This window comes from Photinus pyralis, unplaced genomic scaffold, assembly GCF_008802855.1.
Source record: "Photinus pyralis isolate 1611_PpyrPB1 unplaced genomic scaffold, Ppyr1.3 Ppyr1.4_LG8, whole genome shotgun sequence".
Lineage (NCBI taxonomy): Eukaryota > Metazoa > Arthropoda > Insecta > Coleoptera > Lampyridae > Photinus > Photinus pyralis.
In genome coordinates, this window is record NW_022170819.1 from 72,420 (window position 1) to 97,831 (window position 25,412).

The following is a 25,412-nucleotide window of genomic DNA, read 5'->3' on the forward strand; positions in this document are numbered from 1 at the left end:
TACCCCCAAAAAGCGACTTTTTATAAAAAAATTCACAGGCGCTCTCGCCGCGCAGCACTATTCTTTCGCGCGACGAGGTCGGCCAACGGCGCGCAACGTAAAGTTTTTTCGTAACTCTTCTCCTTCGTCCGCCGCGAATTTTCAAAGTCGCGCTTATGTCGGAAAACGACCTCCAGGGCAAAGTTCGCGTCCCACCCCCACCTCCCTCGGTGGTCGAGGCGGATCGAAAAAAATTGTAAAAGTGACGTAACGTAACGGCTACGGATTCCGAAAGTACCGAGTCCGTAGGTAGTATAACTTCTCCTCCAGGTCCGAAAAGGTGTTTTTTCGCGTTTTTTTCACGTCTTACGGCAGCCCCCCCGCCGGTGGGCGATAAAAAATTCCAATGTACGCGGTTCGGCGCGGTCGTCCTCGGTACCCCCCCGGGCCGCGGCGACGTCCGCGTGACACTTACCTTCGGTCCTCCGGAGGGGGTTTTATGGGGAAAAACACGAAAAGGGGGGTGGCGCGGGGGGAAAACCGGTCGAACGATTTGCTTCGTTTTTACTTATCTTCATGTCGTCGACGTACTCAACGATTTTACGAATTTTCGTGAAAATCCTGCAGGCCGTTTCGAATATGCTTTGGGTGGAAGTCAGAAGAGACCAGATTGCGGCCTGTTATGTATACAGAACCTGCATTACCCAGGGTTGCCCAAATGATTCTTCAACACCAAAATAACGAAGGGGTAGAAGAACGAGAAGCCGATGAACCATTCATTGTCAATGATTCAGCAGTGGAAGACAGCGAACGGATGATGAATAAATATTAATATTTTGTTTCTTTTAAGTGCGTAGCTAAATGTTATATTTTTTAACCACCCTGTATAATAATCCAATTTCTGCAATATGTTCTAAATATTTACAGGTCTTTAATTTAAACCTAAAAGTTTAAAATAACAATATTTTTCAAATAGGTAAGTTAGTTTAACCATTTTTTTGTTTTTCGGGATGAAATTCAATATGGCGGCCAAACGACATTTTTTTTTACGAGGCTCCCATCTTTAAAATAATTAAAATCGTGTTAAAAGCGAGTATCAGTAATAAAAAAAAGGGCCCCACAGAAAACGCACGGGACTTACTATCTCGACCGGACTATAGCTCGGGGTTCACCAGTAATATTGGTAATGCGTTTTCCCAGACATTCCACAAAATTACGAACTTCTCTACACCAAGGTCTCATAAATAAATAACTATAAGTACCGAAATTTTATTGGGCGTGAATTCTAAAGCCTTTAGGAATTGACGAGCGTCATTAGGAAAATGATTGGTGAGGTATTCTTATTGTTTTCAAGTACACTATAAGAATCATTTAATTGATCCTTTAACAATTATTGACTGACGGAATCTCACACTATTGCACACCAATTGTTGCTTCCCCAAGAATTTTTTGAAATTTCTTCAAAGAAATTATCCTTGGCATGCCCAGTATGTAACTATTTCGCAGCCGTTTCAGGTTTCAGCACCTTCAGTAAAAGTTTAGCCACCCTGTATGTGAGGTTCCTCAATTTTTAAACTAAATCTGGTGGGTTTTTTACGAATAAACACAAAGTGCGAGGTTTCGTTTGAATTTCTATTTCAGTATGTATTTTTCCGTTTAGAATTTCGTTTTAAATTTGTTTATGACAACCGATGACGTAATGCGCAAACAAGTTTCAAATTCGTTCGCCAATGGAGCATGTCTTATTAGATTATAGTATCATGATTTAAACGAAACAGATTTACAGAGCAAATATATAGATGACGTCACTACTAAATGGAATCTAAATGTAAATGTTGAAGCAGAAAGGGAAAAAAGTAGAATTTATGTTTTCTGGGATTCTTCAGCTCTCTTGAGTTCGTAGGTTATCCTTGCACAGTTACATTTGTAGAGAGAAACTCCACCCGCATACTCTTACAGGTTGTAGGCTATACAAAACCCCTACCCAGGGAATCGACAAGCAAAGGAACCCACATTCTACCAAGCGAACTCTTGTTTATATATGTTTTACATAGCCGTCTAGGACTGAGTGGTCGGTTTGCGGTAAATTCAAGTTTTTGCAATTGATGCAGCAGAGGGTGTTAGATTCACACTTATCTATAGGATGTTTATGGGCCTATCGTCCTTTCCGGTGCACCTAATTTGTGTGTGCCCGAAAGCATTGCACTTAAAGCAACGCATCTTCGACGCGTGCTCTTACCAGATTTACGTTAACCGTGCCTTTCGATAAGTGTTCTGAAGTGACCCGTACCAGCCTCTAGCACCAAGTTTTCCCGTTGTGGATTACAACATTTTCTTTTGTCTACAATCCCAAAAGGAGGAGTCTGATCCTTCACGTATTTGCCGAAGATGTCTACGTTTTGGTCTAACAGACTTTCCGTGAGCCTTTCGTCAGTATAGCCGGGATCAACTCCTGTGAGTACAATGCTCGGCTCGGGGGTATGGCGACTTGGGATCTTTGTACCGGTTGGGAGGAGGGGGGGGGGGACTGATTGGGGTTATAGGACCGCCTACATCAGCCTTTCCTTGGGATGTCGTGGCTTTCTTGGAGAGCTCGAGTTTCGTCAGGAGGATTGTCCTGGGTAGCCTCATGCCGGAAAGACTGGACGGCTCGAGTAAAACTTACCTCATTGTTCACTTCCCTTATTGAGTCGAGACACTCGCTTGCCTGTATACCTCTAACGCTTTTGGGTCATGGAGTGGCATGTTTTTTACCGTAAGCCGAGCGTCTTTGTAATCCGTTTGTTCGTGTCACCCGTCATGTTTTTCCTGCTCCTTCCACAGCTTCGCAGGTTCCTCACACCTTCTCAAATTCTAAAAATCCATCAGATTCTCATACGAATCCTACGGTCAACACTTCTTCTCAATAACGATGTTTCTAATTCCAGATACCAGAAATTCTCAATACTCCCAACGTTCCAAAGATCCCTAAGACTTTTAAAATTAAAGGATCGCAGATTTTGATTAAAATGCATAAGATTTCTATTATCAGAGTAGCTATAATTCCTTCTAGAAAGGATAATTTTTCTAAAGCCCCTAATATTTTTGAGGTCAATGAAGTTCCTGTGGTTTCTCGTTAAAAGTAAAAGTGATGATTTCCGTTTCCTATTGTCAACGTTTTTTGCGGTATTTCAAATTCGTAAGGATTCCAGCGTGTCTTGGCTTTAGTGTTTATACACGCTCTATGGTTTTTGCTTTGCAAAGCTGCGTTACGTATTTCAAAGTCAAACAACGAGGTAAATAATTTGAAAACAGTTGAAGGAGAAATAGGTTGTGGAGAACGTGGCACTTTCATAATAAGCCGACTGATTTTGAGCACGCGATAATTTAATTTGTGTTTGAGAACTATTCGAGCAACATCCCCGGACAAACTGAAGGCTACTGCGGTTATTGCAGTCCGAGCTACTATTCACAATAGGAACGCTTCGCGCAATAGTTACAAACGGTATACACTATTCATATATCAGCATCGTCCTCGCCAAAATAGTTTGGTTACAAAAGCGGGGTAGCCATTTAAAACCCCTACCTTCCCTTTGTTTAATTAAATTCACATTTAAAAGCTTTTAGTATACGTTAGCTAGAATACAATTAGTATTTAAAACATTAATAGCCCAGTACTTCTGAATTCTGAACCCCTAATGAAACACGGCCTTTTTGAAATTAAAGCTAATCATCCCCACACCACCACCTTTGAGCATTTCATTGAAGTTAATTTAGCTAATTAGTTTTGTTGCAGTTATTACAAAAAACAGGAACGTGTACCTTTGTGTAATAAGGGAAGAAGGGTTGGCTGTGAGGTTCCGCGTAGCGAATGGAACGATGAAGTTTGCGTTAAGGTGTAATGCAATGTTCGCAGATTTAATTTAGATAAATATAATTTTGTTTATTCTTTTATTTTTTAAATTATAAAGTACAATTTTTAAAATCTAATTTGCAGTAAAGAGGTAAATGGCGCAATTTCGGTACTTTGCTAACAATTACCTGGAGCTTATTGCATTGCGCCGCATAATCTCTTGTTTCCCTATTCATGCATGACTTTATTATGTGAAGTACTTATGAATTTAGTAAAATTAAAGGAATGGCTTTCGAATTGATCCTATAACAAGTTGTTTGATTTTTTCAAATGTACAAGGAAATACCTTTGCGTTAACTACATTCTAGCACTCCTCAATACATCACCGTATAAGTTTGTAACGTCGAAGTAACTCGCACAAGCATATTGGTACAGATTCGTAACGGAGATCTGCCAGATTATCGATTTATTGTGTGTATACTTGTTTGAGAAGATCAAAGTTCGCATACGTTTTAAAAAAAAAAGAAAGATAGTGATAGAAGGCCTTCCGTTCTCAACGAATATAACTCCTTAGCGAGGCGCTATCAATTTTCCTTAGCTATACATGTTCTTAGTTTGTACATAACTTGCCGGAAGTGATTTATTATTAGCCCGTTCTAATTTCAACTTTAGTCAATATTTTGCTTACTTATCTTTAAATGAAAATCTCGCCCTTAATAATTCATAGCAAAACCGTAAAATGCTTATCTAAGGTAATAAATACAACGCGTGTAATCCCGCCATTATTGTCGAGGTCTCTCGAAGACGTCCTTTTATTAATAATAATAATAACAGTATACGTTGCGGCAAAGGTGAACGGGCGGTTTGGAGCAACCCAATTATGTTGTAAACGTCATTCTCAATTGAATTCTATGAGGTCTGGCGCCATTACGATCGTAAATCAGAATTTTCCTCCTGAAGTATGCATGATGAATTTATTGCTTACATATGCCAACGTTTATGTATCAGCTGAAAATATATGCGTTTTGTCCCATGCTCCCAATATTTCCTCACATAAATTATGATGCGCGCTCGTGATATCCGCCGACCTTTCGGACAAACTAACTTAATGCCAAAAGACGTGCAATGAAAATTTGACGTGCAAATGGAAAAAAAGCGCACACAAATTATTATTCAGAGTGTAGAGTCAAAGCTATTTGGCTTTTCATTTAGCAGCTTGGTCTCTTGTGAATTACGTCGGGCACAAAGAGCAGGATCCGTCGAGGTGTATTAACCATCTTTGATAGCGATGTTGTTGGAATTTCATAAATTCTTATACCTATTTGTCATTTTTCTTTTTTTCGTACAATTTTGTTCGATATCTTTGCTCCTGTGTAAAATAATAGGTTCTTTTTATTGGTCGCACTTCCTTTGTGCTTCAGTGGATAAATGGCAACATTGACCAATTGTCATAACATGACGTAATTTGTATTCCGCATGCATTATGTATCGTATTCAACAACGTGGTGTAATCTAAACAATCGATAGAGGAGCTACTACTTTCAAATGTATCGGTGATTTGATTATGGGAAATGTATGATAATAAAACATGCGATTCGTGTCCAAGTCTTTGTGTCAGAATTAACTGTTCTCAAGATTCAATCTTAATAGTTTCGACCAAACAGTAATAAACTATAAATTGTGCACAACTCTTGTGCAGATAAAGCGCATTTTTTAAACCGAAATAGCTTTTGTTTTGACATCACCAATGGATATATTTCTTGCAGACGTCTCAATCGCCCTTTGTGAGTACCCTCTTCCGACAATTGGTTATTGAGGTATAAGGGAATATACCCGATCATGATAAGAGGTCGAGGAGGAAGGCTATGGTTGGTAGAAATTAATTCCTTTCGTTGAGACCCTTCATTAGAGTACCATGAAGGATAAAACTATTTTTAAATGCATTTTGGAGGTAAAATTTTGAGTTAGTATTTTTCCATTTTGGTTAGAAATTATTTTATTTATTTTATTTTATTGTCTTTATTTTATAGTGGGCGGAGTGTTAGCAATTTTAAAAGAGAAAAGAGGTGATTGAATTCTGCCCTATTTGTAATCTATTGTTACCTGAGCTAGCTGGCCAGTAAACGAAATCCCAAATCATACTACAACATAAGAAGGCAAAAACAATTGAAAGAAGTATTTTATACATTGAACTACACCACGAATCTGAGAAAATCGTGAACCCTTTGTAAGTTTCATTACAAATGGCACCTTACCGCGGGATAGAACTAACAAACCACCCTTAATGGTATGTGGTCCTGGTCCCTGTAAGCTCCATACCAAAAAAATAAACACTTTATGGCTAAGAAAGTTGAACCCATTTATATGGAAATTGAAACCGACCTTAAATGGAAAAAAACCAGTACCTTGCTAAATGAGTTCATACGTAATTATTTTACAGAATAAAGGGCAGTTCCAATCAGTCAATTTATATAGATCAGTTACTTTAAAAAAAGTTTCTTTACGTTAAAACTGCTAATAAAACATATTTTACTCAATTTTCTTAAAGAGGACCAATCATTAATTTTGTACAAATCAAGAAAAAATTACAGTACGTCATAATCAGAAACGATGGTTTTCATAAGGTGTGAGCAACAAAATTTGGATTCAGAGAAGGCCGTGGATTTTTTTTAGATCGCATCTAAATTAATTTTAAGTAGGTAGGCATTAGATCTACTTGCTTGAGCAGTACTATCACAGAGACGCATGACCGATATATGTCCACCTCTCTTTCAGAGCCAACTCTGAATCATGCTCAATTCTTGTAATACGAACTCGGTACGGCCCTTCGTGTAGAGATGGTTCCCTCAAAATTGACCGATGATAACGGTACTTGGATCTAAGGGAGTACTGCCTTCGACGTTTTCGAGATTCTCTTGGATATGGACGTGCAATGATATTTCGCGGCAATTTTCGCTGTCACTATACAAACTTATTCCACATTCAAACAGCAACTGATGTACATTATTGCGGTAAGCTTCAACATTCGAAAAACTTCAATCTGTCACTGTAGCTTTTAATCTACACGTCGGGAACCGCTCGCTAGCGATTATTGATTTTCCCCCAACTTTCGCAATAATTTATTCTGCATGTGTTTAAATGAAACTTCTTCTTCTCGAACCGTAATTAATCTATTTCCGGTATTTCACTTATTGTCAACCATGAACCCGCGTGCAGGGGACATTGCCCAAAATTGCCCGTTAAGAACTTTATTCCGTACAGCTTAAATAACGCTCTCGTTGTCTCAAACTGAATTGCTGACCTAAGCTCTGTGACGGCACAAAACCGAATGCCCTAATTCGGTTGCTTCTGGACTAATCCCTACTTATATTTTAAATTTACAAAACCACCCACAAAATCGCCATAAGTAATTAAAATTACTCACGAACGAAGAGGATTTGTTTAGCCCCCCGAATCAAAAGCGCCCGAATGTCATTGATCAAGAATCCACGGCCGTTTAATATTACAAATTCAGCGCTTTCCATGAGCCCCTAACCCGTATTATACTCTACGTAATCAGAACTGGGCTGTGTTGGGCACCTAAAACCTATTAAGATTGTGTTATCTGTCGCTAACGCCCGACGGACTGTTGCCAAGTGACTTCTTTAAGCGATACAGAAATCAGTGACACATACAAATACAGATCGCCAACTTTATAATGAACCTACTGACTGAATTTACCATTAAACAATTTGGTCAAAATTGGCCCCCTAATGCGAACACCCTGCGTATCTCATAATATGCAATGCCAAAACCGTGCTACCTTAACAAAATTCAATAACTAGACCCTTTTAAAGGCTGATGCCGCTGATGTACTTATAAATTTCTATAGGTTAGTAGCAACTTTCGAGAGTAACTGAAACTGTGGCCCGTCGTTTTACTAATTAATAAATTTTAAATATGACAAAATGAAGGATAGTGTTCTTACATCTAATTACAATAAAATGTACCTACCTCACATCACGACATATGAAGCCCCCTAACCAGCATTAACATTATTTGTGTTTACGAGCTATACTCTAACAACGTATTATTTTTATCAAAGTCTACATGAAAAATACATTTAAAAATTCAAGGTATTAAATTTCCCAAAAGACAATGTACATTAAGCCGTAATTTACTCCTAATGGTATTTTTCTTTTTTGTTTCAGGTGAGTGCATTTTAACTATCTACATCAGTTGGGTATATTGAACGTAAGTAACATCTATTGTAAACTTTACATAAATTTACTTGAGTCGCTAGACGTCAGATTTCGTTTTTAGTGACAGCGTCTTTGGTTTTGATACGTTAATAACAAGAAAGCACGCTTACATTTTGCAAGATTCACTTAATTAATTACTTCTTTTCACTGAACATGAACTAAAGTGTGAATTAAAAATTGTCTTTTATAATGTTAGCGGATGCAAGATGTCCTCATCTCAGATATCTCAAGAGACAGGAAAATTGTGGCCAAATCGAATTGTATAAACGCAAACCTCCGGCTTTGGGAAACTCGTTTTCACTATGTCAATGTTTCCTTGGACGGGACATACGTTCGGTTTCGGAGGCTGCGCCTCCTCACCTCACACACCCGACCATCACCTAGCTAATCATCTAGCAGTATTAAACATACTTTACGACCCATTCCCATACCAGCAAATATACAGAAATTTCATAAAAAATTGGTCATGCTGTTTCGGGGGAGACCGACCACAAACACCATGACACTGAGATTTTTATACAGGGTGGTACAACGAAAACGCAACAGACGTACTGACAGACTTGGTTGAAAAGAGGGCATCTTTTACTTAAGAATTTACACCCCTCGTGGAAAACTCGCATGAAAAATCCCCGAAGTGAAACTTGGTTCCAGACAAAATTTTCTTGTATTTTTCGTTGCCAAAGACGCAATGTCCCTAAAAAACACTTTACATGAGGTCACGCACTGGTCTCATACCTAAACCCGAATGCCTTAAAAAATTCTCTGGTCTGCGAGTCTCCTTTAATTTATTATCTTCACCCATTAGCACACTCACAAGGCGACAACCATGTTTTTCAAGGACCTTTCTGATTGGTTGTGCCCCACGAATTGCATACGAGTTCATAATAATCCCATGCGCTTGATTTTTTACCCAAAAAGATCATGAAACCTCCATTTTCACACCTACTTTATTTCAGGAAATTTTAGTTGCCATGGCAGAGGCAGACTAGACTACTTTCTTGCCACATTTTGGTTTTGTATCTGCTCGATGTCCTCTATGTCCTTCCACCCCCAGATTTCTGCCCCGTACATCACTGTGCTTTTATTCAGGTAGTAGAACATCATTTTCTTGATTCTATAGTTGTTTTTGAATTTTCTTTCTGCTATACTCCATATCTGCGGTATTAGTCCATTTGCTTTTTTCTTTATTTGTCTTATGTGAGCACTTGGTCCTCCGTTCTTCATTAGTGTGTACCCAAGGTATTTAAATTCCGAAACTTCTTCTATTTCTCTTCCTTCGATTTTCCACGATGTCTCGTCCTTATTCTTCTTTCTTCCTAATATAAAAACCATTAATTTTGATTTTTCTGTGTTTATTATGAATTTCTTTTTTCTTGCGTACCTTTCTAACTATGTAATCATTTCCTTCATTTCTGATTGCTTTGTTGCAACGAGCACCTTGTCGTCCGCGTATGTTAATGACCATATCTTTTGTCCTCCAATTTTTATTCCTCCTGCTTGCCATTTTCTTATTGCTTCTTCCAGGTCTGCCACATAAATGTTGAAAAGGGTTGCTCTTAGCGGCATCCTTGCTCAATTCCATTTTCCGTCCAAAAATAGCCTGTGTGTTTGTTATTGACTTTAACTTTACTCTTTGTTTCTCTATAGATTTCTTTAATCCTTTCTATCGTGTTGCTGTCGATATTTTTCTTTTCCAAGCTCTTATATAAATTCGTTCCTGTCTAGATTATCGAATGCTGCTTTTAGACCTATGAGGGTGTAGACTTTATCTCTTTTGTATATGTTGTCTATCGTCCCCCTTCCCTTCGTAAAGCCCATTTGTGTTTCATCTAGTATTTCTTTATCCTCTATTTCTTCATTTAAGCCGTTTTTAGTATTTTAGCGTAAAGTTTGTATGTTGAGTTTAGGAGTGTGATTCCCCTATAGTTTTTGATGTCATCCTTGTTTCCTTTTTTTGTATATTGGGCATATTTCTCCTTCTTTCCAACTTTCCGAAAATCCTCCTCCTCTCCATACCCTGTTAATAATTTTTCTAATTTCACGTTTTCCGGCGCATGTATTATAATCTCATTTGTTATTTGGTCTGATCCAGGAGCTTTCTTTTTTTTACCTTTGCTTTTTCTGCTTTCATTTCTTCTTCCCCTATTTCTTCATCCTCCTTTTCACTTCTTCTTTTTGTTTTTTCCCCTCTGAAGCTTATCTGTCCGTTTAAACATTGTATAAAGCAGTTTTCCCTTCTTCTTCTCCCATGTCGTCCGGTATTCCTTCTTTATTTTTCCTCCCTTTGTTTATAAATTTTCACAATTCATTTTCGTTTTTGATGCTTTGTATTTCTCTTATTTCCTCTTTTTGTAAATCTTCTTTTTTGCGTTTGCATGTATCCTTATATTCTTTCTTCTTTGTTCTGTACTCTTCGCCGCCTGTGTCTTCTCCTGTTTTCCAATCCATTAGGACTTTTTTTTGTAATTTGTTTTTTCTATTTACATTCTGTGTCCCACCACTTGCTTCTAACTGGTGTCCAGTTGTTTCTTTTTGATGTTTTTTTCTGTCACCGCTTTAGTTATTGCCTTTTTGATTTCTTCTAGTGCAGCATCACATTCAGTTTCTTTGAATTCTATCTGCTTTAGATGTTTTCTGTATTTTTTTATTGTTTGTTCTGTTCAGATTTGTCTCGTTTTTGTAATTTCTTTTGTTTGTTTTCTGTATTGTGTGTCAGCACTACCTTTCATCGTTGTGGATATTGGTTGGTAATCGGATTCTATTCTTTGGTCTACTTGAAAATTTTTTAAGTGTCCTTTCCCTTTTTCATTTAGAATAATATAGTCTATTACCGACTGCCCTCTGCTTCCTATGCATGTATATTCTCCCTCTTCGTCTCCTTTCACGTTTCCGTTGAGGATGTATCATCCTTTTTCTTCTACGAAGTTAATCAATTCTTTCCCTTCTTTATTTGTCACGTTATCTTTCGATTTTCCTTTGTTGTCTTCTACTTCTTCTTCTTCTTCACTCTCCATCGTACATCTTTTAGTATCATTTTTCTTTCTTGTATTCCATTTTCGTGTTTCCGCATCATTTTTTCAGTTGTTATCGTTTTTCTTACACCTGGTAATATTCCTCATTTGGCTCTTCCTTTTTTGTTTTCCCTTCTGGCCTTTGATATTCCCATTCAAAATCTTTTGGTAGTTTTTTTCCCAATTTTTCCAATATTTTTCTTCTACCCATACTTCTCTCATGCCGATTACATCAAGTTTTCAGGTACTCCCAAAATTCTTCATCCTTGTTGCTGATTCCCGCCACGTTCCAGAATCCAAATTTGATGTTTCCTTTTTTTGTCATGTTTTCTTATTTCTTTATTTCTTCCTTTTTTTGTTTGTTTTTGTTGTCACCTGTTGTTCCTTTGTTAATTGTTTGCGTGTGATCCCCCCTCCCTCCGTCCCCGATTGTGTATGTTTGTTTAGTTTTTTGTCGTTAAATTACCATCTCTTTTGTCCCACTTGAACCAAATAGGTATCATTTATCATGAGCTTCATATACCTATCCCATTTTTGTTGTATTGCCTTTTTCTTTTTCTTCCTCCATCCTTCCTCGGATTTTCTTTTGCACTTCTCTTTCTGTAAACGTTAGGTCGTTATCGTTCTATACCTTTTTATCTCTTTGGGCTTGTCTGTTCCTCATGATTCCATTTTTTTCCTCACAATTTGTACATTTTATTAGAATCCCTATTTGACGTTCTCTATTTTGTATTGTAGGGGCTCCTGTAGTAGAAATATTTATTTTTAATTCATTTCTTAGTAAATTTATTGCGTCGGTTTCCTTAATATTATTTTTTCCTTCTCCCTTAATTATAACGTTGTTTTTTTTGTTCATCCTTTCCTCTTTTTCCAGTCTCCATTCTAGTTTGTCTATTCGGTCCACTAGTTCTCGTTTTTCTTTGTTCCATTTTTCTTCATTTCCTTTTTAAACTCTACTCCCATTTCCGTGATTTCTTTTCTGACGTCATTTCTCATTTCTATCAAACTCTTGTTAAGAGTTATCATCATGTTTTTAATTTCCTCCATGTTTTCGGGTTTTTCTCCTGTTTTTTCCTTTTCTTCTGACTTTGTTGTGGACGGTGATCGGTAGATTTTGCTATTTTTTTGTAATTGTTCTAGTTCGGCTTCTAACTGTTTCCTTGCTTCTTCCTCTTCTTCTCTTCCTCTTTTTTTTATTAAAAATTCTTTGACATTTCCTGTGGTATTGGCTCGTGAATGTCTTTGCTGTTTTTGCATTCCTCCTGTCTGTATTCCCCTTGCGTTTTTTGCGTTTAACAAGCTAACTTCATTTCGTTGTTATCTATGTTTTCTAATCCCTTTTCCCTTGTTATCTTTAGTTCTTGTGGATTCCCTGGCTTCTCTTCCCCTACTCCTTGATTATTACGTTGCTCTCTCACCTTCTGCTGTCGGCACGGTTGCGTACTGCGATGTATGGTGTGTTGCCTATCCTCAAAAATTTTTGGTGCGCCTCCCGCTACGTGACGTTAACTTTCTTATTTCTCCTTTGCGTGCAACTTTCGTCATGAATTTCTTATAACCTCTATTCTACTCACTATTTCTACTCACTGTTCTGTTGCTTTTGATCTCTCCAATCTTGTATTGCAGCTTCTATTCCTCTATTTTTTGTGTTATCAAACTTCGCTTTGTCCCAGTGACTTCGAAATTCCCAGATCATCCAAAATACACACACCGTCCACGTCTCTCACACACACCCAATTCCGACTTTGATATAAATAACGATTGCATTCCTGTATTCCACGAACAGGCAATGATCTCATCTTGATCTTACAGTTTGGAGCACGTAATTAGGATAAAATTAACTCCGCTAAAATATCGACAGACTAGAGCCAAGACTTTAGAAACTCATTTAACAGTCAACACGCTATAGAATTGAATTACACAGAAAAAATGTTCGGAAACTACAAACTTTCCCACAAATCTAAATTTACTAACATTTTTGGAATTGTCAACCATCTAATTTAACCACCCTGTATACTTTCTACTAGCCAGCCCATCAAATTGCGTGAGCCTACCGAATCTCAAATTTCGACCCTCCACGAAACTACAAAATTTAAACCCAATTTAAATGCTCCCGTTAAACCACCATTTTTTTTTTCAATTTTTAAAGATCCTTTCCCAACAACTCAACCAATTTCTACTAAGTTTCACTCTTCACTGCTATCAACAAGCTTTTCTTATCTTTTAGTTTCCCTTCTTTATTTTTTTCTCTATCAATTCCAGGAATGTGTATTTTTCGATTAACACCCTAGTCAAGTTTTAACTTTTCTAGACCCGAAATAATTTTTTCCCCCTGTTTGTTATTAAACTCCCTAATCGCAACTTCTTCTGCCACCAATGTGAACAGTATGTCTTTTTTACTATGAGCTATTGATAGTGGAATTACTATGAGAAAAATATACTTAATTTAACATATACAAATGCAATTGCAAGCCCTCGAATACGCACCCCCAATTAGAAGTAGTAATTGTATGCTTTACACAAAGAAAAACTCTCATTAATAAAGTGATCGGTCTTTAAATATAATTAGATAGGTACTTAGTCTTCCAATCCAATTTTGCAGCAAACTTTTTACTGAATTACTCCCTTGTTCCCATCTCAAATTATTTAACGTAATTTTGTGGCTACAAACTGATTTATCAACGCAGTTGAAATTGGTAAACTGAATACGTATCTTGTTGACGTTATCAAAAGTAGGTCTATTGGGAAAATCCGGTGATAGAAGAATCGCCAAAGAGACTGGACAAATCGCCACCTCATCTCGTCAACTATCGACATGCTATCCGTAATTCCCGCGGGCGTACTGTTTGGTGGCCACAGTCTCTTTTCGCATCGTTGCTTTAGATCTGTTTCTCGAATTGAGTGCGTTTAAGTCCAAGTCTTTTAGCATTATGAATCGATTATATTGGAGAACTTTTACAGGCGTCATCTCCACCGATAATAATAGCCTAGTCATTTTACAGTCACGATGAGGACACCTGAAGGGTTATCTGGGGTGTCCTCGCTACTCCTTATCCATAAGCCATTTCCCTCGATCGTAATTTCCCTATTTCACAGCATCCGGAGCGCTTTCCTGAATTCTGTGGTCGTAGCACATAACTGCACACTCGAGGATTCTATTTTAGATCTTTTGGCTATTACTGTATCCAGTTTCCAGGCTAGTAGAATGCACGCTCCAATGTGTATCACGTATATATTATGAAATATTTCCGCCAGTTATAATCCCCAGTGAAAAAGCTCTCTCCATTCGGTAGGTACGCGATAGTTTTTATAAAAATCGAAGGTATTTCGCACGTCGGCCTTTCATCGGAAAACAAATTAAGTTCTCGAATTCAGCGGAGATATGCCTTATTGACTCAAAAGTTGTAGAAGTCTGATTTAAATTCATTCGTATAACTCCCAAACGGGTTCTGAAGCTACGTACCGAATGCAGTTACAAGTGCAATTTTATTAGGGCGTCGTCGTCGGCGGGATTTGCATTACATTAGGCACCTTGTACAGATATTACGTGGGATTACGAGGTTTTGGAATATCGTCGCGTAAGTTTTGCTTAAATAGTTCTGAGCTCTGTTAGTCTCCAGTTGATTCTAATTTCGAATTTACTGGTCGTTATCTACTGGACACGTTATAAAGCATTCATAAGTTTAAGCCATACTAAGCTCGTATTACATAAGCCGCACAATAAATAATGCATAAAGGTTTCTTCGTAGTATTTACGACTGCGAAAGCTACCTGGATGTTTCAACAGTTGTTTAGGGAAATTATTCTAACTTTATGTCATGCAGTGATTAGCAACGGTGCCAATGTTAATAATAGATTAATTCAAAGTTGTAATTCTATCCACATTTGTTTATGCGTGAAATGTACAATCTAATGAACAGCCTTTCTAATTTATCACCTTCGATTTTCTTCTTCTCCTTCTTCACCTTCGTAGACTTTTCATGAAAGTAGTTTTTTTTAAAGCTTGTTAGTTTACGTGCCAATTCACCATTAACCACCAGAAACCCAACAGAAAATTTGCGCATATATACTTCGCAGTAGTAAATTCAGAACGATGATAAATACAAATTAATCAATCCACAATCTACTTACATGAAAATGAAACGATAAATGAAAAGCACGCCTAAGCGAAACAGGACAATAAGCTCACGAGACGTCCCGTTGTTTGTTGAATGTACTCTTGGTTTTGGGTGACTTTCATGCGGTTTTAGTGTGTTAGGAGGAGACTTTTGCTTTTGTCGTTGAAGTGACAGGTTCTTATTTTGCGAAAGTGGAAAATTCCCAAAATTGTTTAAATTATTTATCTATAAAAAGGGAATATTTTGTATCCTTTCGAGGTAAATTTATTTTCATAGGATTCCTTATTTGTTTAAGCAATTCTTTTTAGGTTATGCCATATGTTTTAATTTAATTGCGTATATTTCTTCTACATATACCGCAATCCGAAGCCCATTTATTAATGGGGTACGTAAAATTAAATTAAATGGAATTGGGTCTGATTTTGGCATTGTAACAAGCATTAACCACTCCTATCGATGAAGAGCCGTTCTCTTATGAAATGCTAACACGAATTAACCAACCTATGATTGATATGTTCTATTTAGATGAAACTAATCTAACACTTGGCATTTAAGATCAGACGCCATGCAATCTGTAAAGTATTGTAGCAACTGCCACAGTGCAGGTAAACTGTTATGACTTCTGTCGTGTTGCTGTGCATTTTTGTTACCGTCGGTCGTGACGAATTGCTTTGCAATTGATTGAGGAAATATAGTTGCTAATGTCCAATCAACCGTGTGTGCCTTATAATTAATCTTTTGCCTTTGTTGTTAACGTTAATGCGTGGTTATTCAGTTACTTAATGTGCCAAGCCAAAAAATGTTTATACCCACTAGTGCCCGAGGATTTTTATTTTTAGTTTAGATTGTTATTTACTTTTTGACGTGACAATTGCACGCCTGGCGCCCAAAGTTATATGAGCTTGGTCAAACCTGGGTGGTTGTTTCAGTGGAAGACCCGTTTCCCTGACTTTCCGTGGCCAATTTCCCTTTTCCTTTCCAAGGTTTGCTACAATCCCCGTATTGATTAGACTAGATAGAGCCAGCTAAGAATGATGATATAGAGATAAAGACCAATGACTAACGCTGCCTTGTTGTTAGAGGGTGACTATTGAAAGCAATCATAAAGAAGGCGGTACTCCTATGCATAGCTCGTCCCCCACCAAGGTTGGTATATTACAGGTTGCCTCGTAACTATCGACCAATAGCAATCGAGGCGCGAATACGTCACTGGTATCCCACGATTTAAACGAAATAATAAATGCATGCAGCCATACAGCTGGAAAATTTGATGCGTAGCTATTGTTTACAGTTCTTTGATGATGTTTGAATCGTTTAACTAGTGAAACACAAATATTCATTTTATATTTTAAAATTTAGTAATTATAAATCGTTATATAATACGATCTTCGTCTGATGTACCAGTGTACTTCGCGTTGTATTCTTGTATACAAGGGGTCACTTGCCTCAAGTAGGAATTTCTTCCTTCGTATCTTGATTTTGATTTATGGAACTGAATTTGATCTCGAAAGCTGATATGGAGACTATTATTTGGGAGAGTATCCCCTTGTCCCTCATGCCGAATGGCAACAGTTGTTGGTCAAGGCGAAAGATATTTACCCTCTCAGTCACTCTACGGCTTATCCACAATTATCTGATGTCTTTCGCGTACCGCATGATAATCGCTGTACCTCTCACTATTCATTCACGATTATTTCTTTCGTCTATTAAATCTCAATTATCAACCAATCACACTTTTGATTCCTGTTTGACGAAACCAATCAACATCCAACATTAGCGACTATTTTGCATGGTGCACGATAGCCGACTATCAGCATGACAGCTTGTGCATCTGACAGCACGTAACGTAAACGTCAAAATCGTGTTGTTGAAGTTTTTGAAATGAATCGTTTTGGCGAAACCATAAGCGAAGAAATGAGGTTGGGGTGGTCCAGTCTATAATTCCGCATAATACAGTGAGGAGTAAAAATAGCGTATGGAGGCAGTTTACCAAATTTTGCGGGCATCGTCAATGTGAACTAAATGAATCAACACCATTCACAAAACTGAATCATATTTTGGTCTGGAACAGGAAAAAAGAAGACGGGGAAGGTTATAAAGAATATAGTGTAAAGTGTATGTGGAATTCAATTCATTCAATTGATACTTATGTTTGTATTTTGTAGATTGTTGCTGATATTTTGGATAAATCAAATTGTTTCATTTTATGAATATGCCTCTCTGATATAAATAATTGGATTCAAGAAATTAATAATCTTCACAAATATAACACGACCTTGATTAATAAGCGACTATTTTGATTGCTGCTAAATTTCTCTTGTATTTATTAATTTAACTCGACATAATTTTGGCGTTAATAATCAAAGATGAAATCAGATTATTAACGCCAAAATTAATAAGTCTCGTTAAATTATTATAAAATTCAATCGAAATTTAGATGCAATCAAAATAGTCGACTATTTATCAAGGTTTTGTTATATTACCCTTGATTATACCATTCTCCATTGATACTGGTTCTAATTTAAATATTCTAGGAAGCCCAGAAAGATGGTTCCTATCGTACTCTCTATGATGGTAGGGGTAGACCCACTGTTTTCGATTCCTATCCCTTACCTTTAATTATAGTACCTTAGGTAAATTGGGAAAGGAAAGGTTTATTCGAATTTTTTACCATGCCGTTTGGGCTCACTAATGCTCCTGCTGCCATGCAGCGATTGATTGGACATCCGATTACATATCTACCTATCTAAACAACATTATTATTGCCACTGTCACATTTGAACTTCATTTAGAAGTGTTAGATCAAGTTTATCAGAAATAAAAATTTGCTGGATTAACTGTTAACGCTAATAAATTGATCAAAAAGGACTGCATGCGAGTGACGACGTTGTTAGTGCGTTTTTGTAATTCTCTACCCCCAAGAACACGGCTCATGTTCGTACATTTTTGGAGTTAATTTCTTTTTATCGTCGATTCATTAACGTTAACTGCTCTTATTTCTGCCCTTCTTAAAAAAGGACAACCTGTATCTGAGGACAAGGAAGCCAAATCTGCTTTCAATGAAAAAAAAAAGATTATTTCAAAACATTTTAATAAACCCCGGTCATTGTCTAGTTAAAGCATTCACCTGTTACAGGAATATTCTGCATCTTCAGTCAGAATTCAGAATCGTGAAACGAAATAAAGCTTGCTCGGGCAACGGGAACAGGTGTACTGTCCAGTCTTAATGCCAGATGGCGCAATCGTTCGGAAAACACAATCATTCATTTATTGCATTATGGCATACGTGGTGTTGTTGCTAATTGGTTTTTGTCCTACCTGTCAGGTAGAACGCAGTATGTCCAGTTAACGTATAAAACGGATTTTAATATTAAAAAATTTTCGTCGTGTCTTTTACCGGTAAAAATTGGTGTGCCACAAGGTTCGATCTTGGGGCCAATCCTATTTCTATTGTTTGTTAATGACATCGTCTTAATTTTGAATGCGATAATAATGTATGCGGATGATACCACAGCCATAGTATCCGGGAATAGCATTAATGAGCTGCAAACACGTGCTGTGGAAATACTCACAAAGCTCAATGACTGGTTCAACTTTAACAAGCTCTTCCTAAACCATAGTAAGACGTACTGCATCCTATTTTCTTCGAGATCGGGCAAAAATGCTCTAACCTGTCCGCCAATCGTCAACAAAACAATGAACCTGCAAAAAACAGGGAAATACCTAGGTATGTGTCGACGCTAACTTCAACTGGAAATGTCACTGTCTGTGTTTAATAAAAAAACTTAATACTTGCTGTTTTCAAATTCGCAGTATCAAACAACTGATTGGGTTACATTATACGCTCTCCTACTGCTATGCCGAGGTTCGGTCGAGATTGTGTTATGGCATTATTTTCTGGGGATCATCTACATACGCATCAAAAGTGTTTATGGTGCAGAAAAGAATACTGCGCTGCTTGGTGGGTATTAAGAAATGGGAATCATGCAAAACCCACTTTATTCAGCTTGGTCTTCTCACTCTGCCGTCTATTTTCGTACTGGAGGTTTTATTGTACATATATAATCAGCCAAAAATAAAGGTACAAGAAGATAATATTGCTTCCACACTACAACTTATACTTAACAAAATTTCTCAAATGGAGAATTCATTTTTAAGTATGGACCATAAAATCAAAGAACTTCAAGGAAGTATCAAAAACAAAAACAAAACTTCCGCAAACATTAAAGGAGCATAACATGAACAGCACACTCAAAATTATGTCTTGGAATGCAAATGGTTTACTCAACCATCAACTAGAACTTCAGGTAATCTTGGATATAAATAAGATTGATGTTTGTTTCATATCAGAAACGCATTTTACCAAACAATCCTTCGTCAAGTTTAAAGGATATAAAATTTACCACACCATTCACCCAGACAATGCAGCAAAGGGGGGAAGCGCGGTAATAATAAAAGAAAACATTCTCCACCATGAAGAAACCAAATTCGGAGCAGAAGATATTCAGGCCACGGCAGTCAGCGTTAGGACCAAAAGCTGCACCGTCAAACTAGTTCGCATATATAGCCCTCCTAAACATAACATTAAATTTGAAAGATATAAAGAATTATTTAATATCATGGGAAATCGATTCATTATAGGTGGAGACTATAATGCAAAGCACATACACTGGGGATCGAGACTTACCACAACCAAAGGAAGGGAGCTACTGAAAGCTGTTCAACACCATGGTTGTGAAGTTATATCAACGGGAAAACCCACGTACTGGCCTACAGATCCAGAAAAGGTCCCGGATCTAATAGACTTGTACATAGTGAAAAATATCTCAACCAATTATATGCAAATTGAAGATAATTTGGAGCTAAACTCGGGCCATTCGTCAATTGTTCTTACCTTAAGTGAACACATCATCAAAAAATCACCAAATGCATACCTAGTTAACAAAAGAACTGACTGGGAATGCTTTAGAACAACATTAGAGAAAAGAATTAATCTAGCAGTCCCCTTGCAAACCGAAGAGCAATTAGATTTTGAGGTGGAGAAGCTTATTAATGATATTCAGCAGTCGGCGTGGCAAAATACACCAGAAATAAAAAGAAAACTAAAAGGTAACAATTACCCTAAAGAAATTGTGGAACTGATAACAGCAAAACGGAAAGCAAGGAAGAAATGGCACCAGTCCAGAGATCCGAAAGATAAAAATAGGTTAAATAATCTTACAACCCGACTCAGAAACGAAATTAAACAACTAAAGAATGACACCATAAGTGAATTCCTAAGAGAACTTACCTCGGAACTTACCAACGATCACAGTACTGAATATTCGTTATGGAGAACTACAAAAAACTTGACAAGACCGATCATGCAAACACCCCCGATTAAAGATGCGAATGGGACCTGGGCCAGAAATAATGTTCAAAAGGCTACAGTATTTGCAGATTGTCTTGAAAAAATATTTCTACCTAATTCAATTAATGATAACGAACCACTACCTCATGGCATAGGACAAGAATGTATGAAAATTCCGCCTGTTACTATAGCTGAAGTCAAGAGAGAAATAAATAATAATATCAACCCAAAAAAAGCTCCAGGGTTTGACCTAATTACGGGACAAATACTGAAGGAACTACCTAGAAAAGCTTTGCTTAAAGTGACACATTTAATTAATGCCTCGTTCAGACTTAAGTATGTACCACAGCTCTGGGAGATAGCGGAAGTAATTATGATCCCAAAGCCTGGGAAACCTCCACACGAGGCAACATCATACCGACCAATCTCGCTACTGCCAATAATCTCAAAATTGTTCGAAAAACTACTATTAAAGAAAATACAGCCTATAATCGAAGACAACCATCTAATACCCAACCATCAATTTGGTGTCCGAAGGCAACACTCCACCATTGACCAAGTACATAGGATAACTAATATTATAGAAAAATCACTAGAAGAAAAAAAGGTATGTTCCGCAATTTTCTTAGATGTGGCCCAAGCCTTTGATAAGGTATGGCACGAGGGGCTAAATTATAAGCTCAAAATGCTCCTACCTGCTCAATACGCACAAATATTAAAATCTTACATGATCGAAAGGTACTTCAGAGTCAAGCAAGAAAATGAATACTCCAACCTGAAAAGAGTCCGAGCAGGAGTGCCACAGGGAAGTGTGTTGGGACCGGTTTTGTACCTCCTCTATACAAGTGACCTGCGAACTTCCAACGAAAGTATCATCGCTACATTTGCGGATGATACCGCAATTTTGGCTACCGGGGAGAGTAACTTGGAGTCAACTAGAGGAGTGCAAGAATCCATGGGCGAGCTATACCGCTGGACAGTAAAATGGCGCATCAAACTAAACCAAAGTAAATCGGTGCATATCGACTTTACAAATAAACGAATCGAATATAAACCAGTATATATTAATAATGTAATAATACCATATGCGAATACGGCCAAGTACCTAGGCATGACTCTGGACGCTAAACTCAAGTGGAAACCCCATATCAAAAAAAAGCATGCGGAGCTGAAATTAAAATACAGGAAGATGTACTGGCTAATGGGCCGACATTCAAACTTGACCATATACAATAAGATTCTCTTATACCAACAAGTCCTAAAACCAATTTGGACCTACGGTGTACAACTGTGGGGTTGCACCAAAAAAAGCAATCGAAACATCATCCAACGATTTCAAAGTAAAATACTCCGTAGTATCGTTGATGCCCCGTGGGATATAAGAAACGTTAATCTGCATAGGGATCTGAATGTGCTGACGATTGACGAAGTTATAGAAAAATATGCCCAAAGTCATGAACAGCGGCTACATCGGCACATCAATATCGAGGCTCTCCAGCTCCTGGATACTGATGGCATCACCAGAAGGCTAAAAAGAATGAAACCGTTCGAGTTAGTTTAGTAATATATGTACAAATATATATAAATTGAAGCACGCCAGTACAGTGTTTAGTTATTCAAACCAAAGAAATTATTGTTCAAATTAAAAAAATTATTAGTTCAAAATGCAATCTATAAAATCGACGAATTCGTAAACATCTGCAAATAAATTTATTTACTTTTTAATTTAAACTTTGTAAATTGCTATGTTACTATGTAATCTTTTTTTTTACTGTCCTGACTAGCCCTTACACAATGTTAATCCATTGTCAAAAAGTAACAATAAAATTGAATTGAATTGAATGGAACTGCATATAATTTTAAAATATTATAGGACTAAACATTCGGACTGAAATAGGTCTATGTAAGTGGCATTAAATTCACTTTCACCTCGTTTTGCACAATCCGTTTCACCAGACAACGGCAACAAACAATAGATCTCTCGATCTTCACACTTCCATCTCACTTCGATGTTATACTTTTCTCCCCAAATGACGAACTCGTCCACACACGAACACTGCAACGGATTGGAGTAGATCCATATCTCCTTTAAGGAATTACGAACAACATCAAACACTGATATGGGAATGTGGGTGAACCTGTTCTGGTTTATTCCCAACCTGTATAAGTTCGGTAATTCCTTAAGCTGAATGTTAAATGAGGAAAGCTGGTTCTTACCAAGGATGAGTTCACTTAATTGAGGCAATCCGTGAAAAGCATCGGGATGAATGTGACTTAGTTTATTACCTTCAAAGCCTAGACTTTCCAGAGACGGTAAATCTTGAAAGGCGGCCATCCCGATGAAGGTGATTTGGTTGTCGTCTAAAAGTAACCACTTCAGTTCTGGCGTGGACGAGAACCAGTTTTGATTGAAGGTCTTCAAGTTGTTATTATCCAAAAAAAGCATCGAAAGGCTTGGTAGGTTTACGAAGGTATTCGCGAATATTGCGTTGATACTGTTGTGGCGTAAGTAGATTCCTCTAAGCGACGGTAGGCCTTCAAAAGAGTAACGTTCCAGTGATGTAAGGTGATTGTTGTCCAAATACAGCATGCGGAGTATGGGCAAGTTAAGGAAAGCCCCTTCCTTTATCATTTGGATATGATTATGAATGATATGTAGCTCCTCAACCTGAATGTCGGAAACGGCGGCCCTATTCAGTGCATCGATGGCTTGATTTCTGACTTCGATGGTGATGCGATTATTGTTTCGGACTCCCAAACTCTTGGAATTGATACAGCCACTCACTCGCCTCGTGAAAATAGGTACACTACCTGAGACTGTAACCAGTGCATTCTGAAAGGTAGGTGTACATTTCTGGGCCGAAGCTAATGCGCCACAAATGAAAATTATTCGCAAAATTACAAAAACATCGGCCATTTGGCAAAACGTTTAGAAGATACTGAAGAAAAAAAGCGATTGGAAGTTCATATCGTATCTGAAATGAGATGTAGCGAAAAAGGTCGAGTCGGGTCACTCATAATTTCTCATGCTTAAGCTGGTCCCAGACGCGTCGTGAATTTGGCGAATTCGCTGAGGTTCCCACACGGTACGCGCATTCAACGAATATTTGGGGTTCCGGGTAGCTTGGCAAAGTACTTTGTCAAACTTTATCATCGCGCCAGTGCGGTAGGCGTGTTGAGTTGTAAAAAAATGGATAGCAAAAATGAGGATTTTGCCGCCGCCCGACACTAGTATCGCCCAACTGAGCTAAAATAAGCCGTAGTATAACGAACCGTGTGGGAGCCTGAAAAACCTTTTTTTCCCTTTGATTCGTACACTTTTACCGACAATCTGCGGAAAGCTTTGGCGAATGAAAAACGTTCGCCGTAGCAAGACAAACTGGCCCACACGCTATGCGAACTATCACGTAGGACGAACGTTCGCCGAATGCACGAAGCGTCTGGGAGCAGCTTTAGATTGTACAAACTACAGGCGTTACTATACATCCAAAGATTATAGTTGATCATTGCGAAAGTATTTTTGAAATGTCTCCTTTTTATCATTGGGGTTTTCCCAACTGGTCGATCACCAAACCTTTTTTTATCAGAGCCGGCTGACGAGTAAAGAAATAGTAATAATCGCCACTTGAAATAAATCCAAAATGACTTGTTCCTAAAACACAAATTTCTTTAAAATAAGTAACCAGGAAGCTGAGTCGCGAACTGGTGATGAAAAGTGTCACTTTAAACGTCAAATTGTGTGAAACACGTTGGGAAACATCACTATTCGTAACTCGCTTTCTTCGCTTCGCTTAACTTCGCTTTCTTTCTTCGCTCGTTTCCGCAGAAATCCGCTCTTTGAAAAATAGTGCTTTTCCCACAATAATTATTTGTACAACTAGTTTTGAAAGTGATTCTTTTTTTCATGAATTTGCAGTTCGATTAATAAGAGCGAAACCCGAGTTAATCAAGCAAATTCATGCAAAAAAGACACTTTCAACACGTGTTGTACACGAAATTTTTTGCATAGTGATCCTTAATAAGCCATAATTGCATAATATCATTGACATTCGCCATTTTATGTCACTCAACAATTGAGCTATTGGTCATAGACAGGACGACACGCCTTGGAGACGCATAGTAAAAATCGTTAAAAAAAGTACCACTTTCCATACGATTTTTCTTCAAAAAAGTCCGGTAATTTGATGACAATTAGTCTAGGCGATAGAGACTGTAAAATTGGCAAACTGGACATTTTGAGGTGGAAAAGAAAAAAATGGTGGAATATGTTCAGTTAGGTGTCAAAAACAACATATTAAAAATCCCACCCTCCAGACCCTGTGCTAAAGGCTCCAGCCACCCCACCATCCCCCAAAAACCGTGTTTTCGCTCTTTTTGGCTGATATCTCGCGATCTATGAGGTCTATATGAAATATTTTTAGCTGAAAATATTTCTCGGGAAATTTCATACAAGGTAGATACTCAGAAGTTACCCTAGGTGTACCTCTTAGCCTAGGAATCGCGACCGTCAGGGCTAGATGAAATAATATGTTTAGCTGAAAATGCTCTTCGTGCAATTTCATACGAGATAGGTAACTGAAGAGTTGGCGTAAAGTCACCTTTCACCTTCAACTTTCATGTGTGAGGAAATATTCATTGTAAAGCAAAGTATTTCTATGTACCATTTATTCACGTAAAAACAGTATTTTCAATCAAAAGTTATAGACTAGAAACCAATTTCGAAAGAAAACTCAAAGGGCTGTAACTTTTGAACTAGTAGCCCAATCTTGGAACTGTTTGAAATTATGGATTCTACAGGTCACATTCTATAAGAAATTTTTTTTTCCGGGTCGATCTGAGACAATTTTTTTTTGGGGCTCAAAAAAAGGCAGTTATAACTTT

At 37.7% G+C, this 25,412-nt stretch overlaps 1 protein-coding gene across 1 annotated transcript; it reads right to left on the reverse strand.

The window, feature by feature from the left end:
* Positions 1–22,600: 22,600 nt before the first annotated feature.
* Positions 22,601–23,483, reverse strand: LOC116179132 (connectin-like). The gene is made up of 2 exons (XM_031498847.1): positions 22,749–23,483; positions 22,601–22,690 (listed from the first exon to the last, which is right to left on the reverse strand). Exons 1-2 carry the CDS (start codon positions 23,446–23,448, stop codon positions 22,680–22,682), a joined length of 711 nt encoding a protein of 236 aa, XP_031354707.1. The 5' UTR covers positions 23,449–23,483; the 3' UTR covers positions 22,601–22,679.
* Positions 23,484–25,412: the final 1,929 nt, after the last annotated feature.

What these genes read in the sequence shown, in the direction of transcription:
- LOC116179132 (XM_031498847.1), bottom strand. Translation starts at nt 23,448, where the DNA reads ATGGCCGATGTTTTTGTAATTTTGCGAATAATTTTCATTTGTGGCGCA.